The sequence below is a fragment of the Protobothrops mucrosquamatus genome, unplaced genomic scaffold (genome assembly GCF_001527695.2).
Source record: "Protobothrops mucrosquamatus isolate PMUCROS unplaced genomic scaffold, P.Mucros_1.0 scaffold2760, whole genome shotgun sequence".
Taxonomy (NCBI): Eukaryota; Metazoa; Chordata; class Lepidosauria; order Squamata; family Viperidae; genus Protobothrops; species Protobothrops mucrosquamatus.
Genome location: NW_015388799.1, coordinates 335,389 through 362,088, shown reverse-complemented (window position 1 = coordinate 362,088; position 26,700 = coordinate 335,389). Strand labels below are relative to the sequence as shown.

Here is a 26,700-nt window from a genome sequence, read left to right as displayed (position 1 = left end):
AAAGGTTGGGCATGACTCAATGACTGCATTGTTTAGCAATGGAAGTTCCAGTCCCAATTGTGATCATAAGTAGAGGACTAGTGTAAGTAAACACAATTTATATGTTTTCCTGCATGCTTGTACATACACAAGCTTATGTAAATAGATATGTGTATTGTAGATAGTATACAATCTATCTTTCCAAAAACAAAGCATTTTGGAGAACTCTGGAATCTTCTGTTTCTCCTCAGAGTCTAAACGACTGGTTTAAACAAAGTTTAAACAATGATTGGTTTAAATAAAATCAAAACAAAACATTAAAATATAATATATATGTTGTGAGAGAAAGGAAAGATGGTAAGGGTTGGAAAAAGAAAATAAAACAAAAACAAAAAAGGCAGATCACGAAAGAATGGGAGTTAGCATAATGAGAATAAGTCAACTGGTCACAATGAATTCAATATCATTACTACTCAAGAACAGACTGGGGTAATGAATGTCAATGTGAAAGAAAGTTTTTAGTCATCTTTCTCTACACAAAAAAACTGCAGAGATAACTTTAAGAATTATCTTAAATTGATTATCACTGATTGGGGAGTATTCCTAATTCCTCCCTTATCATATCACCAAGATGTTTATGTAAGCATGAACAGTTACTTTCAGTAGCAGTTATGCAAGGCTCTGTTCTTTCTAATGCTATGGAACTAATGAACTAAATATCAAAGGGAGGACTTCACAAAAGATTTTGAATCAGAAAAGAGCAATTCAGAGACACTTGTCTTAAGTGAGTTTAAAACCTGAAAAATCTTTAATTGTGTTTGGGATTTTCCCCAAGTTGAAGCACACTCCTGTTCCAATGATACATATTTAATCCTCAAATCCAGCTTTCTGACTTACAGGAATCTAGACCCAATATGCCCTCATGAATAAATATTAGAAATGCATAATCTATTGGACAACTACGTAGTTAGCAGTTTTAAAATATCTATACAGTTTTCCAATAGAACAGAAATAGCAAAATTTGTAGGCTGGAATATTTATCCATAAGACACTGACCTTATGCCTGATTTTAGTCACTTCTGGAGATTTGGGAGTTATTTCTTTTTTTTATTTCAATAACAACAACAGAGTTGGAAGGGACCTTTGAGGTCTTCTAGTCCAACCCCCTGCTCAGGCAGGAAACCCTATACCATTTCAAACAAATGGTTGTCCAGTCTCTTCTTAAAAAATTCCAGTGTTGGAGCATTCACAACTTCTGGAGGCAGATTGTTCCACTGATTAATTGTTCTGTCAGGAAATTTCTCCTTAGTTCTAGGTTGCTTCTCTCTTTGATTAGTTTCCATCCACTGCTTCTTGTCCTGCCCTCAGGTACTTTGGAAAATAGCTTGACTCCCTCATCTTTGTGGCAACCCCTGAGATATTGGAACACTGCTATCATGTCACCCCTAGTTCTTCTCTTCAATAAACTAGACGTACCCAATTCCAGCAACTGACATTAGCCTTTATGTTTTACCAGATACTGGTTTGCACTTAATAGTATAGAATCAAACTGTTTGTCTCAGAACAGGAAACAGAAAAAGAAAAATTATAACAAGTACTATATGGCTTTCCTAGGACATGGGCTTCATTTCAAAATTACTCTGTTCAGAGATAGTAAAGATCTGGCCATCAGAGTAGTACATGTCCCAAATCTTGTTGACAATCATCTTTTAAACATAGACAATTAAAAATTATAACTTACTTGTCATTGACAAATGAATACATCAGGAGTCGCTCATCAATAAATTTCTTCCATTCTGGCTTTTCATTAGCTAGATCTCTGTAATTATCATTAGATACAATTATACCATCTGACTCAAAAGCCAACTTCACTATGAATCTGTCGTCATAGCATACCACCCTTCTCCCTTGAACTCGACGTGATGGCGTGAATACCAGAATTTTCTCTTTTTCTAATTTACGCAAGATTTCTTGATCTAGAATATTGAAATTGAAAAGGGAAACACAAAATAGAACACTGAAATTCACTTAATTCAGGTTATCTAGTTCTACCCTATTACCTACAAACACACACACACACACACACACACAAACACAGAATAACAAATTCAGATGACTTGGCTTAATAAAAGCAAATATTATTCTAATGGAAGCAGATAGTTACAATTCAGCAATACATAAATATATAAACTGCCTTTACTCATGACCTCAACAATTGTGCTTACGGCCAGATGTTTCTACATTTAATTCCAATAATCTGCAGTAAGACTTGTACTAAATTAAAAGACTGGAATGTTATGTTTTCTATACTTTAAGAATATGTTTGGTTATTAAACACATAGTTATAATGCTATATTATATTTCCAATATCTGTAAACATAATTTGAGCAATTTCTCTTAAAGATACATCCAACCGAGGGCATAGTAAAAGGCAAATTCTTGATTAGCCCTTAGATAACAAGACTGAAAAAGAAAAGTTTCCAATAACTTTTGAACTATTTGAATATCAACTTATATTACAGACATAGCCTTTCCCAAGCATTTGAGGCAATTCGAGATGATGCCAGCTGAAATACATTCAGTTACTAATTCAGGATTTAGAAAAAAGGGCCTTGCTTAATAATGAAGTGGTTGCTGATAGCTTTGGGAATCTGCAGAAACATATTTGAATATTCATTTTTGTCCTAAACAGTAACAGTTTTTATAACATTTAATTATATTTCACATTTTATTTGAAGATACAAATCTTTTCCAAGGAGGTTACAAGCAGCATCTGAATATATATATATATATGACATAACTGCAAATTAAGTCATCAAGCCACATACTTTAATCAAATATTGTCTAGGTAAACATTTTTTCTGCTTAGAATATTGATAGGTGACAAGATACAGAGTCAGCATCAGCTCTGAATCTAATTTTTATCATTTAATACAAAATTAACCTCTAAGAGTCCCTTTTATTTGTAAACCTCCAATAAAAAGTTAGGGCAATAGATCTGATATATAGTAACAAATCTTAGATTGTGACTCTAAGATACAGGTATTATTAATATACGAACATGAGGTGACAAGCATTAAAAGATATTGAACGCAGACATTCATAATAATCAGTATTATCAACTGAAAAACAGACATCCTATGGCAAATGATGAAATATTTCATACAGGTAAACCTTGCTTAAAGACTGCCTTATTTAGCGACCATTTGTCATCCATTCAATCTTATGACTAAACCACTTTTCTGTGTCACTCACTTTTGTATTCACATTCAACATCCATTTAAGCTTGATTTTACTATATTTTCTTGTTTTATTATACATAATTAAGTGCTCCAGACACATTGCACTCAATTTATTTCTATGTCTCTCCTGACATACCCAATTCTCTCTTCTATATCAAACTAGACAATACTACGTTCTTATACATAATTTTAATTTTTTTTGAAAAACATTCCTTCCTCACAACAGAATACGTACTATCCATGACATATTATTTAGAGAGGCACCAGGAATTTGCAAATTCTGATTTAAATTGATCTAAAAACATCAATTCAGAGTATAAATTGTAATACAAACACCTGTCGGGTTTCCATTTTTCATATATTGAAATGCAATTCTACATCAACATGTATTAAATATATGCTTTTTGAGAACAAATATTATACTAAATATGTATTTTGGGTGCAAAGTGCTTAGACTTATGCATGAAAATGAAATAGTATTGAAATGGGCACCAAAGCACCTGAAGGCAGGACAAGAAATAACAAGTAGAATATCATTAAACGGTGATCCAACCTAGAACTGAAGAGAAATTTCCTGACAGTGAGAACAATTAATCAATGGAACGACTTGCCTTCAGAAGTTGTGGGTGCTCAGTCACTGGAGGTTTTCAAGAAGATATTGGACAATCATTTGTCTAGAATGATGTAGGTCTTCTGCTTGAGCAAGTGGTTGGATTAGAAGATCTCTAAGGCCCTATACAACCCTGTTATTCTATGTTCTAAAATATTTTGATTAAAGCAGTCCTTAAAATATTTACTCACATAGAATAAGCAAGATCAAAATTGTCATAGATTTTACAAAAGAAAATGCTGAAAGCTGATCAAAATATACCTGTAATGAGTGCATCTGGTCGTGACTGTTCTTTTCTCCATGCTGGAACAAACACTGTGACATCTTTGTGTCCTCTTTCCAAAAACCAATCCACGGCCAGTTTTATCCCACGACAAGAGAATACTTCTTTGTTTCCATGGCTGAAACAGATGTCCTAAATTTACTAATCTACATTATTGTAACTACCACTGTTTCATATATGTATGAATGGAATCTACTTGCATTCTGCCCTCATAAGCACAAAGCACTCCAAAGTAATTAACGAAAGCTAAGTGTGGCATTTAAAAACTCTCATAAAATAATAAATTGCCTGTAAATTTGTATGTGGCATTACTTTGACAAATGTTACTCCAAATCAATTATATTTAAGTATTATGAGTAAATTTTACATATTTTCAAACTACATGGTTAAGTATTTAATTTCAGTTTAATTTATATACAACTGATGCAATACATCTCCTAATAGCTAGATCAAAATAAGCTACTTAGCAGAGAGTAATAGTAAAAATGGCGGCCAAATAAACCAAGACATGATTTTGATGTTTGAGAACGAAACACAGTTATCTCTCTCATATAAAAACTGGAATATAATTGTTTCATTAACAGTTAATAGCATTTCAAACAAGAACTTTGAAATGCAAAGTATAGTTATGACTATAACTGTTGCATAAAAGACAAAAGTACAAGGATTTCAGTTTATCATCATGTCTGAGATATACCTCAACAAAAGAGAGAAAGTAACATGGTGCTGAGGAAGCACATATAACTGCTCCTTGGATTATTTTCTAAATAGCCAGCTCTTTTTAATCTGTAATTTTCTCACCCTTAGTTGCACAAGATCGTTCTTAACTTTATAATTGGGTATTTTTTTTATCAATACTTTCATATTACAGTAAATGAAAAAAAGAAAGAAGACAGAGAGTAGCTCCAAGTACATTCATTATTTCTTCCATTCACCATAAGAATTAGACTTTCAGGGCCCTTTACTTCATCAGCTGCCATTAATCAGCAACTGCATTGCTTAAAGAGAGTCAGAAGGAGAATTTCAACACAACTGAAACCAAAGACTTTTTTTTTGAGACTAATAAGCAACTAGAAAAAAACTTTGCTTTTATTAATGACAACTCCAGCGAGGCTATTACATGTTCAAAACTGGGAAGGCTTGACACTACCTACAACAGAGGAATCTTTCCAAAACAGGTACTTTATGAAGAGAAAAATATTTCAGTTCTGGTTACACCATACCACCAAATTGTCACCACCGTAAATTCAAAAAGGAAAACTGCAAAATATCCTGGGGACAATGTCCCAATGTGTGATGTCTCCCTTGGACGATTCCCCAGATACCTCCTTAGATGTCAGCTCAGGGGAAGATGAGCTAATTCCTGGCACATCAGGAACTGATTTGATTGATGACTCTGAATGGCCATCCAGAAGGAATTTAGCTGAGGCTCCAGCTAGGGAAAGCTTGCAGTGGTTGATGGCCAGCAAAGAGGAGGAGGAACTGCCTTCTGTGCCTGATCCAAGAACACGTAGGGCAGAGAAAAGGCAGGAGCAGAGGCGGCCAGCCAGATTACTCGAGAGGAGAAAGCCTCATCTGTCTTGATGGGATGCACCGGAAGCTGGCTATTTATCACACCAGACAGATGGAGGTGTTACTGGGAACATGTTTGTTTTCTAGCTGTGTGTTTGATCATCGTGATTCCTGCTTCATTCTGCATTGACACCATGTTTGGAACTGAATTGTGCCTTGGAAACTCTGAACTTTGCTTGCCCTGTGAGCTGTCTTGTGTGTGGATTTAAGTTTTGCCTGGTGGGTTTAAGTTTGTCTGGTGGAGTTATTTTGCCCACTTCTACAACCGGATGCAAACACTGTGGTAGTTCAGGCTTCTGGTTTTGCGCAGTTATTGCAACAGCCGAGGGATCACAGGGCTCCATGCCCTATGGCTGATTTCTCTCTGTTTGGGGACCCTAAATGGGCCCAAAGACACCCCAGAGAGGTGGCAAGGGAGGAGGGAAGCCCCGACGATCATGGGAGACGGTGGTCGATCCAGATGTCCGGGGAAAGCCCTCCAGAAACCAACAGAAGAAAGGCTAGTGTCATTTGTGAGTCTAGCCCAAGCTACATGCAGCTGAAGACAAAAACCACTAAATTAAGTGTGATCGTAAACAGTGTGACTGAACTGGGTAAGAATATTGATTCTCTCTCTTCTACCTGACTGATTTCCTAAAAAAAGAGAAAAAAACCCGAAATAAAAAATTCTCAGAAAGTGAGGGAAGGAGGTTTGCTCTACCCCTCTCTAAACGGAAGTGGAGAATTAAATTTATGGGGAATAAAGATACAAAAATAAAATTAATATAAGATTTAAACCTGGAAAATGTGAAATCGATGGAATTTATTAAGAGTTTCCTGGCAAAGGATTATTGACAGAGATAAAAGGCTTATTTGTTTTGAAAATTGAAAGATGGACTGGAACTGACATCTAGTGGTGGATGAAAATACTGGCCTAAATATACAGCCCAGAAAAAAAACCTGATATTGTGATTTTCAAAGCCTTAACAGCTGTAATAATAATAAAAAAGAGAACACTGTGGACTATCTACAAAGTGAGAACTACAAAACTTAGAAAAAATTGACCTTCCTGGATTATAAAATATTTTTTAAACTGTCACTTTAAAGCGACTGGCAGAGAAAGGATTTTTGGTCATTATAGAGCATCAGAGGTCTGCAGAAAGAACATACCAAGAAAAAATAAACACTTTCCAGGAGGAAATGTATGTTATGTTACAACAATTACAAATGACAGTAATTTCAAACCATGAGGAAATTAAAAATGATTTTGAAAACTTAAATGAATGCATCTTTAATTTAACATCACAACAAATAAATGATCAGAAAACAAAAAGAAAGAGAGATCATGTAAAGCAGACAACTGAATATAAATTAGTGGAAAGAAATTTAGAGATGGAGACTCAAGTGGAGAAGACTTACAAGAAACACTGGACATGGAAAAGAAAATTCTAAGACCACAAAATAAATTTGAGGACAAGAAAAAAGATTTGACAAGATGGATTGCAGAGCTGTTGGGGGTACTACAAGCAATGGGGAGACAAGAGATGATGAGAGAAATTTTCAATGAATATGAAGGGGCAAAATCTCTACACAAAGACATGATGTTTGATTTGCCTCTTATATTTACAACATCTACAAGATTATGAAAAGACTCTTTGATTCAACGGAATAGATTGATTGGGAAAGATGTTTGGCAAAAGGAGAGGGCTAAAGTGAGAATTGAGGAATTAGATGACGGGGCATATCAGAGGGAATACTTAAAAATTAAACACTTGTTCGAATATGGTTAAAGAAATAGAAAGATTTTAGTTTAAGAAGGATGAATATCCCAAGTAAGATAGCATTTTTTTCTTTCTTTTTTTCTTTTCTCTTTTTCTTTTTATTAAAAAGATTTATTAAATGGAACATCTCAAGATTAAACATAGGTTTAATTATGGGTAAAAAGAACAGAAAAAAAACTTGGAAATATGGGATATGTATTTTAAGTAGTATATTATTTTCTTATTCTTTTCTTCCTTTTTTCTTTTTTCTTTTCTCTCTTCTTTTCTTTCTTTTTATTTTTCTTTGGTGTCTTTTTTCCTTTACTTTTTAAGATATGAAAATAGACTTAAATACTTAAATGTAACCTTGAGAATTTTTTAGCCAGTAAAAATGTTTTGAACATTGTAGGGAAAACAAATTTAAATAAGAATTGTAAACAAGGTTCATGATGAGGCAACCAAGATGACTAGACAGAAAAGAAGCATGATCTTGATGTGATTATTATTGGTAGAAAATTCAGAAAAAATATTTAAATTGTTACCTATTGAATTAATAAGAATTGTATTAATTCAAGGTTGGCAAAGAGAATATTATTGGAAGAAGAGGAAATGAAGCAAAGCTATTATGTGGACTTTGGAATATAAAAACTGATTGTTAGTGATTACTTTGTAAATATAAGCCCAGACAACACACTGTTTACCAAATATTAAGGTATTTATGTTAAAAAATTAATAAAATATATTTAAACTAACACTGTGGTAGTTTAAGCCTCCTTCTTATATATTTGAACTCAATAGGGATCATACAACAAAATGGGAAAGAAAAAGGAATAGTTCACTGCTTTAATTGTTATAGTTTTATTAACATTTTTCTGCACTCAGTATCTCAGTTACAGATACAGATAATTCCTTAATTTAGGAATTAATGAAGGAACTCAGGAAGAGTGTAAAATAATGAATCCTCTCCCCTTATATCTGATTAATTTTTGGAACTAATCTCTCTCAAATTATATCATGGAATGTTAGTACTTGAACTGCCAAGTTAAATGATTCTGCCTTTCCAAATTAATGGATATATTATTCTTTTACAGGAGACATGGAATAATATGAATACAAATCATTGCCTCTATATGCTCTCCCAGGAAATGGAGAAAGATTGTATATGTGTTTGTTTCTTTAGCATTAGAAATATTAGAACTGCCCCCTTTGGAAATATGCAATGTCAGTATTATTACCTTTTAATAGCTTTGTTATTAATTCATGTATATACAGTACATTCCCTTATGCACTCATTTGTTGATTAATGAAGCAGGGTATAATTAAAAAAAACACCCATTCCTATCATTTATGTGGGCTGTAGCCAATTGCTCATATGATAGTGGCAAGGGACTGTAATGCAAGAATTATATTTAATAAGCATTATAATAATAATAAAGTTGGAAGGGACCTTGGAAGTCATCTAGTCCAACCCCCTGCTCAGGCAGGTAACCCTATACCATTTCAGATAAATGGCTGTCCAATCTCTTATTAAAAACTTCCAGTGTTGGAGCATTCATCGCTTCTGGAAGCAGGTTGTTCCACTGGTTAATTGTTCTAACTGTCAGGAAGTTTCTCCTTAGTTCTAGGTTGCTTCTCTCCTTGATTTATATGAAATTTCATAGTCCCCCCCCTCCCCGATTTTATAACTGCATCTCCTACCATTGCATCAACTGAAAGATCATATTGTGAACCTACAAAGACTGTGTACGATGCAATTTTTGAACAGTTTAGATTGAACAATGCATTGGATACAGGCTAGCCAGCAGTATATAAACATTTGGCTGGTAATGTTGCATTATTAAGGATCCTCATCTCACATCTGCTAAAACATACAATTGTAATGTATCTGATAATGATAACTTTCCAGTTGTTCTCCATTTAAGAATATTAGGGAATATTCTTAATATACTTGGGCATTAGTGCTGCTCATAAAATGGATTCTGAAATAGGTCCAATTTGGATTAAATGGCCATTTCACAGTAGAACCATTTGGTGAAAGGCCCATTGAGCTCTAAAGAAGCTGCACAGGTCCATTCTACTACTATGAAGAAGATGTAGATGAATCTATTCTAGCAAATTAAATTAGATTACTCCTACTGGTAATTGATAAAAAACAGAGTTCTACCTTACTGGCTTGGCTCCTCCTTATTTCTTCTGAGAAATTTGTCAGCAAATGGAAAGGTGGGATCTGACATAAGTTGAATGATTGTGATAACTCGCTGAAGTTATCCTAGGTTATGATCAAGCCAGACCCAAGATAAGACAGAGAATAATAGATATAGAAAGCCAGGAAGCTCAGTCCTGTGTGCCATCAGGGGTATATCTGGGGTGCTCAATTCACTAACTTAAGTCTAGCTAGCTACATGGGGCAGACTGTGATATTCAAATACAGGTGGGATATACAATATTAGCATGATTTAATGTTTTGCCTACCCAGTTGTCTTGGCAGGTAGTTAAAAAGAAAATTCTGTAATGAACAGCTTTCTCCATGTGGAAGTGGTCACATTGAAACCACTGCTCATTTTTTCTACACCATTGTTTCTTAAACTTTTTTCTCTCAGGATTCCTTTCCACTTTGAAAAATTATGGAGGACCCCAAAAGAACTTTTGTTTGTACACAGGTAGTCCTTGACTTTTAATCGTTCATTTAGCAATCATTCAAAGTTACAATGGCACTGAAAAAAGTGACTTATAACCAATCTTCACATCACCATCACAGCATCCGCAGTCACATGATCAAAATGTGGGTGCTTGGCAACCAACATCTATTTATGATGACTGCAGCATCCTAGGGGTCATGTGATCACCATTTGCATCCTTCCCAGCCAGCTACCGGCAAGCAGTCAACAGGGAAAGCTAAATTCACTTAAGAACTGCATGCTTAACAACCGTGGTGAAAAAGGTCATAAAATTGGGTGCAATTCACTTAACCACCTTGCTTAGCAGTGGAAATTCTGCCCCCAATTGTGGTCATATGTCAAGGACTACCTGCTGATTTTATTTATTGATATTTACTAAAATAAAATTTAAATTTGATGCATTCGATATGAGTTCACATGTTTGATGGGATTTGTAGATTGTATTACATTTCAAAACAGGCTTCCAAATAGTTTTGATTTTGAGAACTCCTGAGAAGGCCTTGGGGGAGCCCCAGGAATCCAAGGACCACGCAAGTCTGTTCTATGCTACCTCTTTTATCAGGATATTCAGCCACAATTCTTAATTTAACACCCATAACAGCAAATTATCCAGGTGACCCAGATTTATTTTATCTCCTTCTATCGTCTCACATAATTGATACAATCTCTCTGAATGCAGCTAAATATTATATTTGCAAGAGTACAGAACTACAGCATTTTATGTCTATCAATTATTTTATTATTCTGAATTTTAATTTATTAGTTGGTTACAATTGTTACAAAGTAGTCTATTAGTATTTTTAATATAAATGTGTCTGTACATCTTTGAGTCAGTCTTCACTCCTGGCAACTGCCTGGACAATTCTCTGCACATCTGCAGAAATGATTTGCATTTTGTCTTCTTCCTGGAACTGACAGAATGGGACTGGTTCAAAGTCATCCAGTTGGCTTCATGCCTAAGCAGAATTAGAACTCAAATCTCCTGGCTTCTAGCCTGCTGCCTTAACTGTACCAAAAATGGATCTCTAGTATAAACATTAGTTTTACTATATTTAGGGTGATAGATTTCTTTTCAGTGTTGTAATTTAGATTAGTATTATGGATTTTATGGATTGAATGCTCATAATTCTGTTATATTATACCATGCCCAAGGTCACCCAGCTAACTTTGTCTAAGGCAGGACTAGAACTCACATTCACCTGGTTTCTAGTCTGATTCCTTAGCTACTACACCAAACAGGTTATCACATCCTACTATATCTTTTATTTTATGATTTACTTCTCATTGATGAAATAAAGTTCTTCTCCCTACCTCAAGAAATCATTCATAAAGCCCCTAAAAGTGAAGTACAATTATTTTTAGAGGTCCATTAAAAACTGGATGACATAAGCTAGTTCATAGAAAACTCATATTGTATTCATATTCTCAAATGTTTTTTAGTAAAAACTTTATGGCACAACATTGAATCTTTGTAACTGCTTTCCAAACGAAATTTCATTGCTAATTCATTTTATTTTTTCTGAAAATTTTTTTGAAGAATTTTTTTCTTTATTTTCACAGGCAGGGCAGACCTTCTTATTCAATCACATCTTCCCCAGACAAAATGGGACTCTCCAAGGCATCACATAGAAGCAATAGAGAATTATTGTATTTCTGGTTTATATAAAACCATACAGGTCTGTCAGTCTAACAGAATTAATTCAAATGAAATCTTAATGTCTAGGTTAAACAGAAGCAAAGTTCTATTTTTCAATTACAGAATATCTAGTCTACAGGTCTTTTTCAGGGACCTTTTATGCCACTATCTGAAAGCAGTCTTTCTCTTCAGCAACAGATTTCTACTTATCCAGAGCTGGTGGTGCATCTGCTATAAGAAATTTTCATTATTCTCTGCAAACTAAGTTGATTGGATTCATTTTAATTTGGACTTCAGTATTGGACAAGTTCCCTCTCTTCCCTGTATACCAAACAGAGATAAAATGGAGCCAAGTTTCTTTCTAATGTTTTCTTCCTTTTCCAAACTTAAATCTTGTGTTGCCGATTGTCACATTTCTTTCTCCAAGGGCATCTCTGTGCTTCTCTACAGCAATGCTCCTCTCACCTAATCAGTATCCTATTAGGCATGTCAAGTCTTTCAACACATCTCACAGGGGCTTCACCTTGTTACATATTGACTGAGCATCCACCAATACCAGACTGAGGGCAAGCTAAGCTGTCTAGCAAACTATCGTCCCCCTGGTCCCAAGAAAGGGGTGTTTGGGTTATCGGAGGGAGCCTGCACTCCATTTTTCTCCTTTTACAAAGGGAATTAAAATATTGGCAATTCTTTTCAATTTTAATTAATTCTCAATTCAGAAAACGATTCTTTTTAAAGAGGCAGATTTTAAAGAAAAACCAAATGCACAGGTATAGTATAAGTGGTACTTGGTTCAATAGTAGCAACTTGGAGTCCTAGTGGACAATGACTTAAATATGAGCCAGCAGTGTGCTTTGAGCTGCCAAAAAACCCAACACAGTTTTAGGCTGCATTAACAGAGGGATAGAATCAAGATCACGTGAAGTGTTAATGCCACTTTATAATGCCTTGGTAAGACCACATTTGGAAAACTGCATCCAGTTTTGCAAAAAAGATGTTGGGACTCTAGAAAGTCAGAGAAGAACAACAAAGATGATTAGGGGACTGGAGGCTAAAATGGTTGCTGGAATTGGATATGTCTACTTTAATGAAAAGAAGGACAAGGGATGACATGATAGCAGTATTCCAATATTTGAGGGGTTGCCACAAAAAAGAGGGAGTCAAGCTATTCTCCAAAGCACCTGAAGGCAGGACAAGAAGCAATGGATGAAAACTAATCACGGAGAGAAGCAAGCTAGAACTAAGGAGAAATTTCCTGACAGAAAAATTAATCAGTGGAACAACTTGCCTTCAGTTATGCATGCTCCAATACTGGAAGTTTTTAAGAAGAGAGTGGACAACCATTTGTCTAAATGGTATAGTGTTTCCTGCCTGAACAGGGAGTTGGACTAGAAGACCTCCAAGATCCCTCCCAACTCTGTTATTCTTTAAATCATAGGATGGCATATGAAGATGGTCTAAAACTTGTCACTTGAATGAAAGCATCAGTATTAGTTTTTACTTGAAAAACTATATAGAAACATAGCGTATGAAGTTGTCAACATTAGATTCTTGCAATAAGAACTTACCACTTTATATAATTGGATCAAAAACAAGTCTAGAATGGTTTGGTAGAGAAGGAAGCTAGAAAACCAGTGAGAAGAAAGCTTTGTTCCATTAAAGTACAAGACATGGTGTACATCAAATTATCTTCAAAAGGATTTCAAGCTAAACTTTTTTCCTTGCAGGATCATTATAGGGCTTATTAACAAATGTTCACTGTACCCAGAAAATGAGATACAAGATAGATTTTTTAAAATTCCTCCTACATAACATTATTAAAAATCGTAAGCTTAATGCTATGCTTTAGACAGAATGTCCTTATGGTGTACTCCACGTTCCCAGATCCTAAAGTTTCTGAAAAAATATATACGCAGATACAAAACTTAAGATTTTCTGAGCTAATTCAATGTTGTAATAGTGATATTCAGATTGTTTTACAATATTACTATCCTGGCAATTCCTGGTTTGGGGCTGGGAAGGATACAAAGAGTTCTTACTTTAAAGCACTGCATTTTGACTTTGCTCAGACTGAGCTGCTACGACTGAGACTATGTTTGAGATTATCTCAAGGTTGCATTATTGTTTTCTTGCCAGATGCATGAAAAATATAATGAAAGTAATTTAAAAGGTTTTGTTTTTAATTACGATACCTATGGATAGGCACATCTGTAAGATTTGTAAGTGGCAGATTTATAAGAATTGAATGTTGTGCTTTGAGTTGCTGTGTGGAATGGAGTATTACCTATCAAAGTGATTACAGCCATTGGAGGAAAGAAGAGAAAAAGAAGGAATGTGCAACTGATGCTCCAGCAGGAATAGGGAGAACTGGGAATACAGATCAGTTAAGCAGAGTAGTTGCTAAAAGGGTTGGAGAATGGAAAAAAGGAGTGACATTGGATGTCTAGAAGATGCCTGGAAAAAGAGGGGATTTTGCTTTTTCTTCTCTTCCTCAATACCTTGTAAAAAAGGCTTGGCTTACAAAAATGAAGTAAAGTGAAGTTGTCTAGAGAAGGCATTAACAAATATCAGTGTTTAATTAAGCAACTGTATGACTAAAGGAGGGGAGTCAAGGAACTTCAAAGAAGCTCCATAAATAAATGTATATTAGATTGTCAAGCTAGACATGTAATTAAGGCATGCACAAGCACAATAGAGATAACTATATATTACAAATACAAACAAATTATTTTGTTTGCAATACAGCAATAAACATTACTTTAGTTGGAAGAACATTCCCTTTGAATTAGTTTCTGTTCCTTTTCTACTTCCAAGAGTTTGCAACAGTTGTTTTTCACATAGTCTCAACTGTTCTGGAAATGTTTCAAGCTTGGAATGAAGTGTTTTGAATTGGACAGAGAGATATTTTCAAGCTCAAAATGCTCCCAGAATGACTGACACAGTCCAGTTCAAAGTTGAAAGTGTTTTAAATTTAAAAAGTTTGCAGTCCACTACTGGCATTATATTTATTGTATGTTCCATTTAAGGACAAGGGTTGCTTTATTTCATTATTTGTTTATTTGAAATTTCAGTTATATTTACTGCCTATTGTCGGCTGATAGATTTAACTAGATAATACATTATCATGCATATTTACTGAATGATCCCACCTAAAAGAATGTAACATTTAAAACAGCATTACGGGAAGGAGGAAATTAGATGACAAGAACTTTGGTATAGGAAGCCCATTCAACATTTTGATCCTATCATGGAGGTTTCCCATCATGTTTGGAAGAATTCCAAATTGACAAAAGTCTACTCGTCTGGGGTCAGCTGTCCCATCAAAACCAAAACTGCATATGAACAAGCAATTATGGTTTAAGGTGCTGGCCTAGAAACTGGTACACTGTGAGTTCTAGTCCCAATTTAGGCATGAAAAACCAGCAGCCACATTCTTTCAACCTAACTCACTTCACAGGGGTGTTGTAGTAGAGAAAATAGGAGGAGGAAGACTGAGATGTTTGACACCTTGAGTTGTATATGAAAAAAAATTGTGGGTTAAAAAAAACCCATCAGAGTTGGTTTTAAATAATAATTTAGATTTTGCATAATGTCTGAAATGGACCAATGGACTAGATCAGGGGTAGGCAACCTTGGCTCTTTTATGACTCGTGGACTTCAACTCCCAGAATTCCTGAGCCGGAGTTGAAGTCCACGAGTCATAAAAGAGCCAAGGTTGCCTACCCCTGGACTAGATAGTCCTCGACTTATGGCCACAACTGAGCCCAGAATTTCTGTTGCTAAATGAGAAATTTGTTGAGTTTTGACTCATTTTTCTTCCCACATGTGTTAGGTGAATCACTGCAGTTGTTAAATTAGTAACATGAACCTGGCTTCCCCATTGACTCTGCTTGTCAGAGAATTGCAAAAGATGATCACATGATCCCAGCACACTGCAACACTCGTAAATATGAACCAGTTGTCAAGCATCCAAATATAAATCACGTGACCATAGGGATGCTGCAACGGTCTTAAGTGTAAAAAATGGTCATAAGTCACTCTTTTCAGTGCTGTTGTAACTTTGAACGGTCACTAAATGAACTGTTGTAAGTCGAGGACTACCTATGTAGGTTAAAATGACAATGTTATGAAATATAAATTTGTATTTTCTGTAAGCAATCATTTCCCCCTATATTTTAATCAATTTGCACTTTCCTACATCAGTAAAATACAAGGGCAATTTGGAAATAATCCTGTTTGGTTATCAATGACAGACACTCGCAGATACAGAACTTTTATTATACACATTATAACATGTTTAGTCTTCTAATGTATATAATAAAAGTTCTGTATCTGCAAGTGTCTGTCATTGATAACCAAAAAGAGATTTATTTCCGAATTGCCCTCATAAATTTACTTGTTCAGCCAGTATTTTTAATATAGAATACCTAGTTTCAAATAGCACATTGAAACACAATGTAGGTGAAAAAAACAAACTGCAATTTTGGAAGCATATGTGGTTGATGGGTTAAGGATGTTGCATCTCCTCTCTTTTTCTCCCAGAATAAAATACCTTTCTAGTGGATGCTTCTGTGGATATTTGTGCATCCTTAACACACTGTATCAGAGCATATGTTACTGAAGAATTCACGTTTCTATAGTATTGCTCTTGGAATGCTGAATTCTCAAAAGAAGTCTTCAAATTGTGATACCTTTTACCCAAGTAAATATTGGCTTACTCCATTCAATGGTAGAAATCTATTTCAGTGGAACATAAATACAATTGTGTGTGTAAAATAAAGCAGTAATTCAATATATAAAAATAACACTGTACTGCAACATACCTCATTGCCACATTGCTGCCATCAATAACTATTGGCCTCAGGTTGTCACCATCCACAAGCACATCCTCCTGAAGGGGAGAGTCAGATCTCTGAGAATCAATGGAAGATGCTTCTCGCATTACACTAGTGTTAATAGAAATTACATTCTGATCTGCCTCAGTTTTATTTCCAAGTTTGACAAGTTCCCCCAATATATCATTGATTAAAGCATCAGTACCAAGTTTATTCAGCACAAGTTGAATTTGTTCTTCAGAGTAACCTAACTTAAGTGCAAAGTCAAGTTTGGTTTGATATTCTTTCACCATATCAGGAGGTTTTTTAATTTCTTTAGATCCTATCTGAACTTCCTCCAACTTAATGTCTTGTAAAATTTCATTGCGCTTTCGAATATGTGGTTCTAAACATGAATACGTCTGTCTGTGATCCTTAGATAAGGAGCATGGTTCTGTTCTAATTTTAGCTGCTTTTCCCAATTCATTATCAGAATTTGTATTTTCCTCAGAATCACAACTGAAGGTTCTGGTTTCTTCAGATAGTTCTTTCTTAGGATCCTCCTTTCTAGAATTAATTTTATCCATAGTTGGTTTTTCTATCATTGACCAAGGTGCAATTGCACTTATTTGAGTCTCTGATGTATCCTCATAGAGGTGACCGAGGTCATGCTTCAAGTGATCCTTCAAGCCCATGAAGTTGCCGCATGTGATTGACTCCACTTTGTTGGTTTTTCTGTGTACAAAGTATCTTGTAGTCCTAAAAAAGAAACAATAAAATTAAAACTAATTTTTGAAATGTACTTTGCAATTTTCATTTTTTTTAATATTGGATCCAAATTTTCTTTTGTTCACCGCATTATGAAATGCCTGATACGCCCTGCATGCAAATATGACTTTGAGAAGCTTCTGAAATGAATGTTCTCAAAGTACAAAGCAATTTATGAGACTGAATGTCTAAAAAAGCAGAAAGAAAAAAAGATTTCCTCTAATCTATAAGTAGCAGCAAGCAAAAAGGAAGCCCTTCCAACACAAATTTTCTAAATCAGTTTCCATATATATAAAACAATACTGTGTATAGGGAAAATGGTTATATATAGCATAAAAGGATGGGGGGGGGGAACTGAGAACAATACAGATTACTGGATTGGGAGTGAAAATAGAAAGGTACTCTTTTTCTCCTCAACAAGTGTCCAACATTATCACATCTGATGACAACAGCCATCTGTTTGACACAGAATATCCTCAGAAGCCTAAATTTGTGGATTAGGGCCAATGGACAAAAGAAATGATTTTTGTCCCCTCTTTCAAAAACATTTAAAAATTAGTCCTAGATTACTTGTAATCTAGTATGTAACTTTTACATACATGGTTGAAACTTTCCTGAAGCCCCAGGGTAACAGCAAAAGTTTTAATTTTGAAGCTTGAACTGTGCAGTCTGGAAATATTGGTATTTTTAATGTGTAATGTTAGAAATGTAACCTGTCTAAATTGTTCATCATGTAGGGAAATTGAGTTTATAATTATCAGTAAAGATGGTCAAAAAGTTCATAATTTATTCCCACTGATCTATTTTTCTCCAATATTTTTCCTTTTCTTTGCCCAGCTGTTAAAAATTAATTTCCAATATTATTTGTAATTAGATTTTCCCCTGATGTATATTACTATAAAATTTAACTGGATTGCATAGCTCATTTTAGTCTCTTTACAGAAAGTCTGCTTGTTTTCTTTAATTACTCCATTTTATTTCAAGAATGCAGGACTACAATAATATCAGTGTTGACAATGAAGACAGAAAAGGCTTAAGTTTATTAACATAACCTTTTGGTTCATTCAAACAATGCTATAGGTCAAATACATGGTTAATTCAGAAAGTAAAACTAAACAACATGATGATTTTCTAACTGCTGCAATTCCCTCAGTCCAATGCCACTGATAAATTACAACAGTATAAAAGAATACAGTTTAAACCAACACTTTGGTGGCCTTCATAAACTACAACCAAAATGTACCTTAGAAAAAGAAAAAAGAGATGGAAAACTATGTTGCTTAGCAACTAGCTTTTCGTTGCTAGGATGCACTCCTTTAACAAGCTATCATGAATGCTAGCAGAGTGCAGGAATAATTTAGTATGAACAAAGCCTATAAAAAAAGAAGGGGACTTAAGTGCGTCTGGTATACCCTTGGAGAACAATGCAGCTGCCAAATGAATCTGGAAGCTCCTACATCATTGTTCCATAAACCCTGCAAGCTGCTGTGATTGAAGGAAATTATTTAACAGGCAACACTTTTAAACTGAACTAAAAAGTTCAAATTGGCTCCTGTACTGCAGTAGTTAATAGTTAATATGTCGAGGTAATGGACCACTCTTCAAGTGCATGCATCATGCCAGTACTGCCTCGTACTGAAATATTTTCTTGAAGCAACAACCATCAATTTCAATTGGATTTCGGTAAGACTGGGCTCTATTTACACACTGTCATATAACACGGACATAATCAGAATGCAACTTCTTATCTAATTTAGAGCTGAAATTAAAAAAAAAAGGTAAGAAAAATCTTACTTTAGTAATTATTTTAGTTAAAGGACATATAATATGTGAAAACTGTAAATAAATGGAATCTACAAAAGTGGCCACTTCTAACAAAACATCATGAGAAGAAATTCCACAGTACGAATTAAACACTGAATATAAACTAAGCCACGGTAGATGGTATCTGCCAAGAGAACCTTCTTGCAAAAATGCTTACATTCTAATTACAAGCATTATGTGGAAATCCACAATGGATATGGGCAACTTATTAACATTACCTGAAAATAAAAAAAATGAGGAAAAGCATAAAACTACTAATATAATTAATTTTTAGATAAAACACCACTAACCCTTATGGTTACTTGAAAAAAGTTCCATTGATTCAGTGAGATTTACTAAAGAGTAAATGCACAGAAGACTGCATCCATAACACAGTTTTTCTTAGAATCCTCTATAAAGTCCCAGAAACACTCCCATATTTCAAATCTATAGATTTTATTGCTTCATGGAAAGTGGCAACAATAACTTCATTTCTTTATTAAAATTATGTCCCACCATTCCAGGATTTCAACACAGCATTGTTTCCTCTATTCACCCACCCGGAAACAATCCCATTATGGTATAGATAGGGTTGAAAAAGATTGACTGTCCCAAAGTCACCCAGTGAACTTCCATAGTCAGAATGCATTTGAACTTGAGTTTTCTTGGGTTTTTTTAGCACTTTAATAATTGTGCTTATTGGTTCTTATGAAATATTTAGAGTTGCAGTTAAATGTAGAAGACTTTGGAGATAACATCTGCTGCATTGTATAGTACAAATAAACTACAGGCACATCAATTTTAAGTAACAAATAAATGCAGTGGAAACAGCTACTCATATTTTGCAATGGAAAATCATTGTTAATCTTTTAAATAATGTACTGAAAGGGGTCTTACTAAAGTATGATGAAATACAAAGAAGAATTTACATGAGGTCTGCTTATTATTTTGTCCAACACACATAGATCGTATCATCTATGAAAATTTCTGCCTTGACGCAAAAAAAAATTACTAATATATTTGTCAGCATTTTACAGCAATTGTTTTCAATAGCAAGAATATCATGAATATATCTTGAATGAGATGCTACATGACCAAGAGATCTGAATTTTCAATAAGATTACAATTAGAATATAAGACAAGTAATATAAATATTGAAATACTAAATTACAAATCAAAATAATGAAAACAGTATGTAACGTATCTTCTACAGGACTTTTAAGTATTTAATTACTCATGTATTTCAGAGAATGATGCAGACAACAGGCCTCATGCTAACAAAGGAAAGATGTCCACTTGAACAGATTGGTTAATGCTCTGGGGCAACAGATGTCTACTGGAACCACGGGAGATCAGCAACTGGTGGCCTGCCCATCTTCTGAAAACTTTCAATAGACTTATGCATATGTTCACACAATAGGGCATGTGGTAGAAATGCAAACCTCTTTTTAACCCTTTCAGTGTCTCCATTTCCTTCCAACTGATCCTTTTTTTCTCATCTCATCCTGATACTTGAGCACAAATAAAAAGCAAATCAAAATTCCCAGAATTAATATAGCACAAGCTATAAGCTTCTGCACTCTCAGAACATTAATATCAAAATATCCTTTGATTATATCCTTTGTAAAAGATTAGGAAATCATATTAACTTTAATTCATTCCTTAAACACTGATCTGACATCTTTCCCAGCTTTTCAGCCACTTGTTCATTCTACTAAACAAATGTCCTAAGTTTGTTAGTTGTTTAATCTCAGGCTAAATGCTATTCAAAATTATTCCAATTGTTGTGAGATTTGTACTATTACCCATTTCTATAACATTTCTTTATTTAAATGTACAAGATTTAAACAAGACTTTTCAAAATGTTATTGTTTGAAGTTATAGTTTTTACAAAGTTTCTTTCCGTTGATATTGCACTTACATTCAGGCTGCAAAAGAATAAATTGGTAAAATCTGAAAAAATTACCACATGATTCATCTCTTGCAAAGACAAACGCTTACCTTCCGGCCAGCACAAAATACTGACGTTTTGCAGCAGTTCCAAAAGCACTCCTTAATACAACTTCAGCTTCAAACTTCCAGGCAGGCAAACAGAACAATGAATGGTTGGGCAGATGGAATAGGTTTTTGTTTAACCTATTACTGAGCAGAAGAACCACCAATCACGATGCAGGAAAAGGCTCACAATTAGTTGGCCAGGCAGATGCACAGCAAACTCTCCACCCTAGGTCAGGTTTGTAGATTTCTTGCTTTCTAAGAGAAGCGAGCTGATGTCATTCTTAGGTCTGCCCCTGGCAGCATGTGTAATAATAAGGGGTGTGCTACAACAATAGCCCATACAAAAGAGACTAGCAGGCAGCTGCTGTATGAGAGCCAGAGTCATTAGAGAACAGCCTGCCAACAAAAAACACCTGGCCTAAGCAGACTTCAGCTTTTCCTCATTGTTTCTAATTCATGAAACAAAGAAAAGGAATTATTTCTGAGTGGTAAGAGTTGCAAGGAGTGTTCAAAAAAAACAAAAACCTCAAACAAACAAAAAACCCCATAGCCTTGTCACAAATAACTTTCACTTCTACTGGAAGAGAATGGTGCTGGAGAGGTGGCATACTTTTTACCTGCATTCTCTTCCAGGTTTTAAATTGGAAAATCAAATAGGGGCAGTTATAAAAAGTGCAGAAAGGCATCGACACAATTTGCCAAAGTGCCCTTTGTTACCCTTGTTAATGGGTTTGAATAGTTTTTTTAAAAATCATCATTTCTGTCCATGTACCACAACCTCTATTGAACAAATACATTTCAACAGAATAAAATGAGACAGTGCCAGTTGACTTTCTTTTGGAAATATGTTTATTCAGAAGTTTCTAAAAGCATCTGAAAGGAAACAGAAGTCAGCCATGGTTTGAGGGATGGAAAGAGTTGTGATAATATCTTCTTATAAACGAACAGTTTTGAAAGAAGTATATATATTTCCAATGATATTATTGGCCACCATTTCAGTGTTTATTGCTTTAATAAGAGTTTTAGCCTGGTTTTCAGTCTTAACAAAATTCAAAGCATGGCATTTAATCTTAACTACAGTCAAATATGATAACCCAAATTCAGAAGAACCCCGCAGATTTAGCATGAAAACTTATCTTACTGGATAAAAAAAAATCAAATACAATAACTAAAATCTCTCTATTATTCTGAAAACTGACCTTGTAGAGAAATGACCATCTGTCTCTTTCTGCTAGCAGATAAAATCAAGTATTTAGTAAGCATAACAATGTACCAGAGAATATGAAGAGTTATTAATTGGAACACCATTTTTTCTAGCTATCCATAACTGGAACCCATAATCCTAACATATACGTGCTTTTGCTGACGTATGATTCTAACAACAAATGATGATGTGTCTAATTTTTCTGAGAATGGCATTAAGCAAACTGACATGGATAGAAATCAACCATCCAAAAATATAATTAAAATGTTTTATTTTCAGGCTTTCACTGATATTTTAGGGGTTCAAAAATAGGAGGCATCACCCTCAATTTCGGCTGCTGTAAACACAAAGAAAGAATGGAAACTACCTTAAACCACAGCAGGATGCCTGATCTCTAGCACTGGATTAAGCTGCTTTGCAAACAGTGAATAAAGGCAGAGATCTGAAAAAGCTAATCAGTCCCTGCTGTGATATTTAGACTGCCACAGGTATCAGTATTGGATAATGTTAAGCATATTAAAAATATCTGTCAGTGAAATGGAGGATCAAAATCTGTTTTAGGGAGCTGCACATTGCACCTGGCAGAATTTATATGATGATGTAGAAGTACTTTTCAAATAACTCTAGAACTATTTATTTTGGTAGGGATGGGATGGATAATATGCTCATAATCTTCATCTAACACAAACATTTCTTGATTTGTATTGTAAATAGTACATGCAAACACATATACACAAATGCTAAAATAGCTTAGAAACCCGAAATCCAAATGCTTTCTACAAACCCAATAAAATTATTTATCATACCATTTAAAATGTAAAAGCTAAAACACTAAATTCAGATTGCCCAGCAAAATAATTGCCACCATTCTGCCCTTTGAAAACAAGCTGTTTCACAATGCAGATGTGAGTTGGTACCCTCTTGGTCTCTTAGAAGCTAGAACAATTTGTTTCATAATGTAGGAGTGGCAACTGAGAAGACATTTCCTTTATTTCCCACCCTTCATTCTCTTGGGAGAACAGAATTATTCTGAAGACACCCAAGATGGCTGAAGGAGAGATCTGACAGATATCAATTTACATGGAACTTTACTGGCTAACATCAGCCTGGGAACAAGAGGCATATTGTGTTGTTGAAGCAGCTATCACCTGCCAACAAGTAGAAGTCCTAAGGAAGAGTATACTACAGAAGCTTAACTTCAAGAAGATATGTTTTACTGGTCTGCTCCTACAAAAAGTGTTAAAATTGATGTACCAACCAAAGGTGGACAAAGTCACAGCCTTTAACTCCTGATCAAGCAATGGCATTCAGCTACAACTTTGCCAATAAGGCACAGAATAAACTGTGCAGGGTCTTAGTATCCACCTCAGTATAAATCTTACATCTGACAATGTTAGTGTCATGTTAAATAGATGTCTTTCTTTTAAAACAGCATTTTGAAACGCCTATTTGCCTTTTTTAAACAAAAGGAGCTAGCTTATTTATGTTTAAGTCTCTAAAAAGCATTAGCTCAAAACCCAGTTTGCTATTTCTTGTTGACATAATTCTAGTATTTATTTATTTATTTATTTAGTATATTATATAGATTTGCTTTCATACCATTCTCTGAAATATTGTAAATTAGTGATAGAAAAAGTTAGACATTGTGGAAGTTATTGAAATTAGTCAAGGTTGTTGTTTTTTTAAAAAAAAAATATCATTCATGCATCTGTAAAGTATTTGTTTTAAATGTTAAACTAATATCCTAGACTTCATACAGTAACAAAGACAATAAAATATATTGGCAGAAAGTAATAATGTACGTTTCTTGTCACATTGATAACAATGAGCACTGACATTACAAGAAAAGACATTGATCAGAAATAAAAAGTACACTTTAATTCTGCATTAAAGTTTTCAGATCCAGGAACTTAATCAGTCTAATTATTATCCACTGCTATATTTAAAACACAGTGATGACATTTAACAGTTGCTTCAGATCAAGGAAAAGTGGCCTGAAGATATAATTTCTACAATTTTAGGGCGTTTGCCTTGAGAGACCAGATTTTCCTGGCAGAAACCAGAAAAACCTAATAGAGTTCATTAATGAATACTGATAGATATATTTCATTTAGAAGTTTTATTTTAATTCAATAGTTATAACTAAATCCCAAATAATATAGTACTCAAGAGTGCTACTCAATTTATTAAATATAATTTCTTGCTGATTACTTCTCTCCAACATGTGTTTTAATGAGATGGTGATGTTTCCTCAGTATCACATTAGGTTCCATATAATTCTGAATTCCAAACTTAGATTGTTTATTCCGTGTCAGATGATCTGTTAGAATTACTCATAACTGTCAAGACACCTTTAACCAAAAGCATTTTGGTTATAGGAACTAGAAGTAAACAAGATGAATAAAAATCAATGGTTTTTTTTTTAAAAAAAACAATTTTTGATGCTCATATTTAGTTAAAATATTCTTAAATGTTTCATAAAAATAAACAAATATAATTTCTAATTAACTCCTTTCTGCTTGCTATTAAGAATGTGAGGCACTGCATTCTATTTAGAAGTTCAAATACAAAAATCAGTGAGTGCAGAGCACATTCCAGCAGTTTTGAAGATTTGAAAAACAAATTTCTAGTCATAAAGTACATTTTCTTCTGACTAAAATCTAACCGTGGCAAGAATACCCTAAATGGAACCCATTTGGGAATATATTCCTATATAGTGCAGGTAAAACAGACATGACTTGTGCGTAAAAGCAAAATGCAAATAACGCATAAATAACACAAGACCTGATTGCCAAATAAAGTATCATTAAACTTGTTCCTCTTCTGAAAATGTCAAAAGGAGCATGATCAATCACAGAGGATTGTCCTCCTCATTAATATACTTTTTCCCTTGAAGCTTGTCTAGTCTTTTTCTTAGAGATTTCTCAAGAACTTATTAGAATTCTTGAGTTTGAACAAAAATTTAATTGTTCATTATAATAATTTAATAGAGATAAATAAAACAGGCAGATATTCGTCTTAATGCCCACTTTCTTCAATGCAGTATGCACAATTAAATTCATTTCTCTTACACAGGTGGATAGTTGCCTAACCAGATCATCTTAAATGTCTCCAAATGATGGATACCTTTTCAGATGTCTGACAGCAATGCTCCAGCTACATATTCACATAGTATGTCAGTAAAAGACACAGAAAGAAACTCCTTCAGGTCAGTACATAGATTACATTTTAATAAAAAACAAGAAATTATACCAAGATTAATTAAAGCACTATTTTTAATATCACAATCTATTTTTGTATGATTGAGAATGCATGACTAATTGGCATGGTGCCACAATATTGTTCATGCAAAAGAGCAAACATTGCTGGGAAATGGTTGAATGAAGAGATTAAGGAAGTACTTAGAAACATGCAAATAATTTAGAGGAAAAATTGTTATCTGGGGATATGGAACAACAATTCCACTGCATGTGTTTAGTAAGGAAAGCATCTTCCTTACTAAAAAAAAATATACACCAGGAAATCCATCCACTGCTAACTATTTATAAATAGCAGTAAAACAGTCAAAATTTCAAATTCTGCCATGTATAATGCTGCAAATGTTCAAGAAAAGGATATGTATGTATGTATGTATGTATGTATGTATGTATGTATGTATGTATGTATGTATGTATGTGAGAGACTGAGAGTCTAGGTGGTGATTGCTCAATTAAGTGCAATGCTCCAAAAGCAAAGGTGAATGTAAGCAGACAATGCAAAATACTTCTACAGTAATTGCTTCAATTAATTCTCTGATAAGATTTCCAGTGGAACACATTTGTGAATTGTTTGGACTCCAATATTACAAACTGGCCTATTTAGATGGCAATTTATTAACAAAATGCAAACAAATAAATCCCTGACAAAATGAATGTTATTCATATGGAGTTATACACATATTAAATATCTGATAGCTATCTTAAAGCCTATGTCCTTGGCACTGAATAATGTAAAAAGAAATACTTTTTAATTTCCTTGAAGTCTAGAAAGAAATGAGACCTTGAAAATAAATAACGACAAAGTTAAGGTACCGTATATGCAATATTTTTAAAAAAGGAACAAGCATTGCCTTCAGCTCTTTTGTACATTATTCTCAATACTCAGTGCCAAGATCAAATTATTGAAGAAATTCAGTATGCTGTGGTTACCTGTCAAATATTCTTCTATAATACCAGTTATTTTAAAAAAAAATCAAGAAAAGGGTGGTTTATTCAAAATACATGCTATTTGCATTAGTTTCACTAGAAACACAGTAAGATCCCTAACATTTGAATTCAGAAGTCATTGAAATAGTACTGGACGGTATAAAAAGAGTATTACTATCTTATAGTGTAA

General features: G+C 34.2%; 1 protein-coding gene across 1 annotated transcript in view; it reads right to left on the bottom strand.

Annotated features, from left to right (window-relative positions):
• Positions 1-26,700, bottom strand: part of ZC3H12C (zinc finger CCCH-type containing 12C) — a 43,947-nt gene that overhangs the window by 3,267 nt on the left and 13,980 nt on the right. Inside the window, exons 2-7 of the mRNA XM_015825701.2 lie at positions 21,126-21,199; positions 20,160-20,227; positions 19,303-19,363; positions 16,563-17,312; positions 4,093-4,232; positions 1,721-1,955 (exon numbers count right to left, since the gene is read on the bottom strand). Of these exons, the coding sequence (XP_015681187.2) occupies positions 1,721-1,955; positions 4,093-4,232; positions 16,563-17,312; positions 19,303-19,363; positions 20,160-20,227; positions 21,126-21,199 (1,328 nt within the window). The remainder of the gene's footprint in view (positions 1-1,720; positions 1,956-4,092; positions 4,233-16,562; positions 17,313-19,302; positions 19,364-20,159; positions 20,228-21,125; positions 21,200-26,700) is intronic.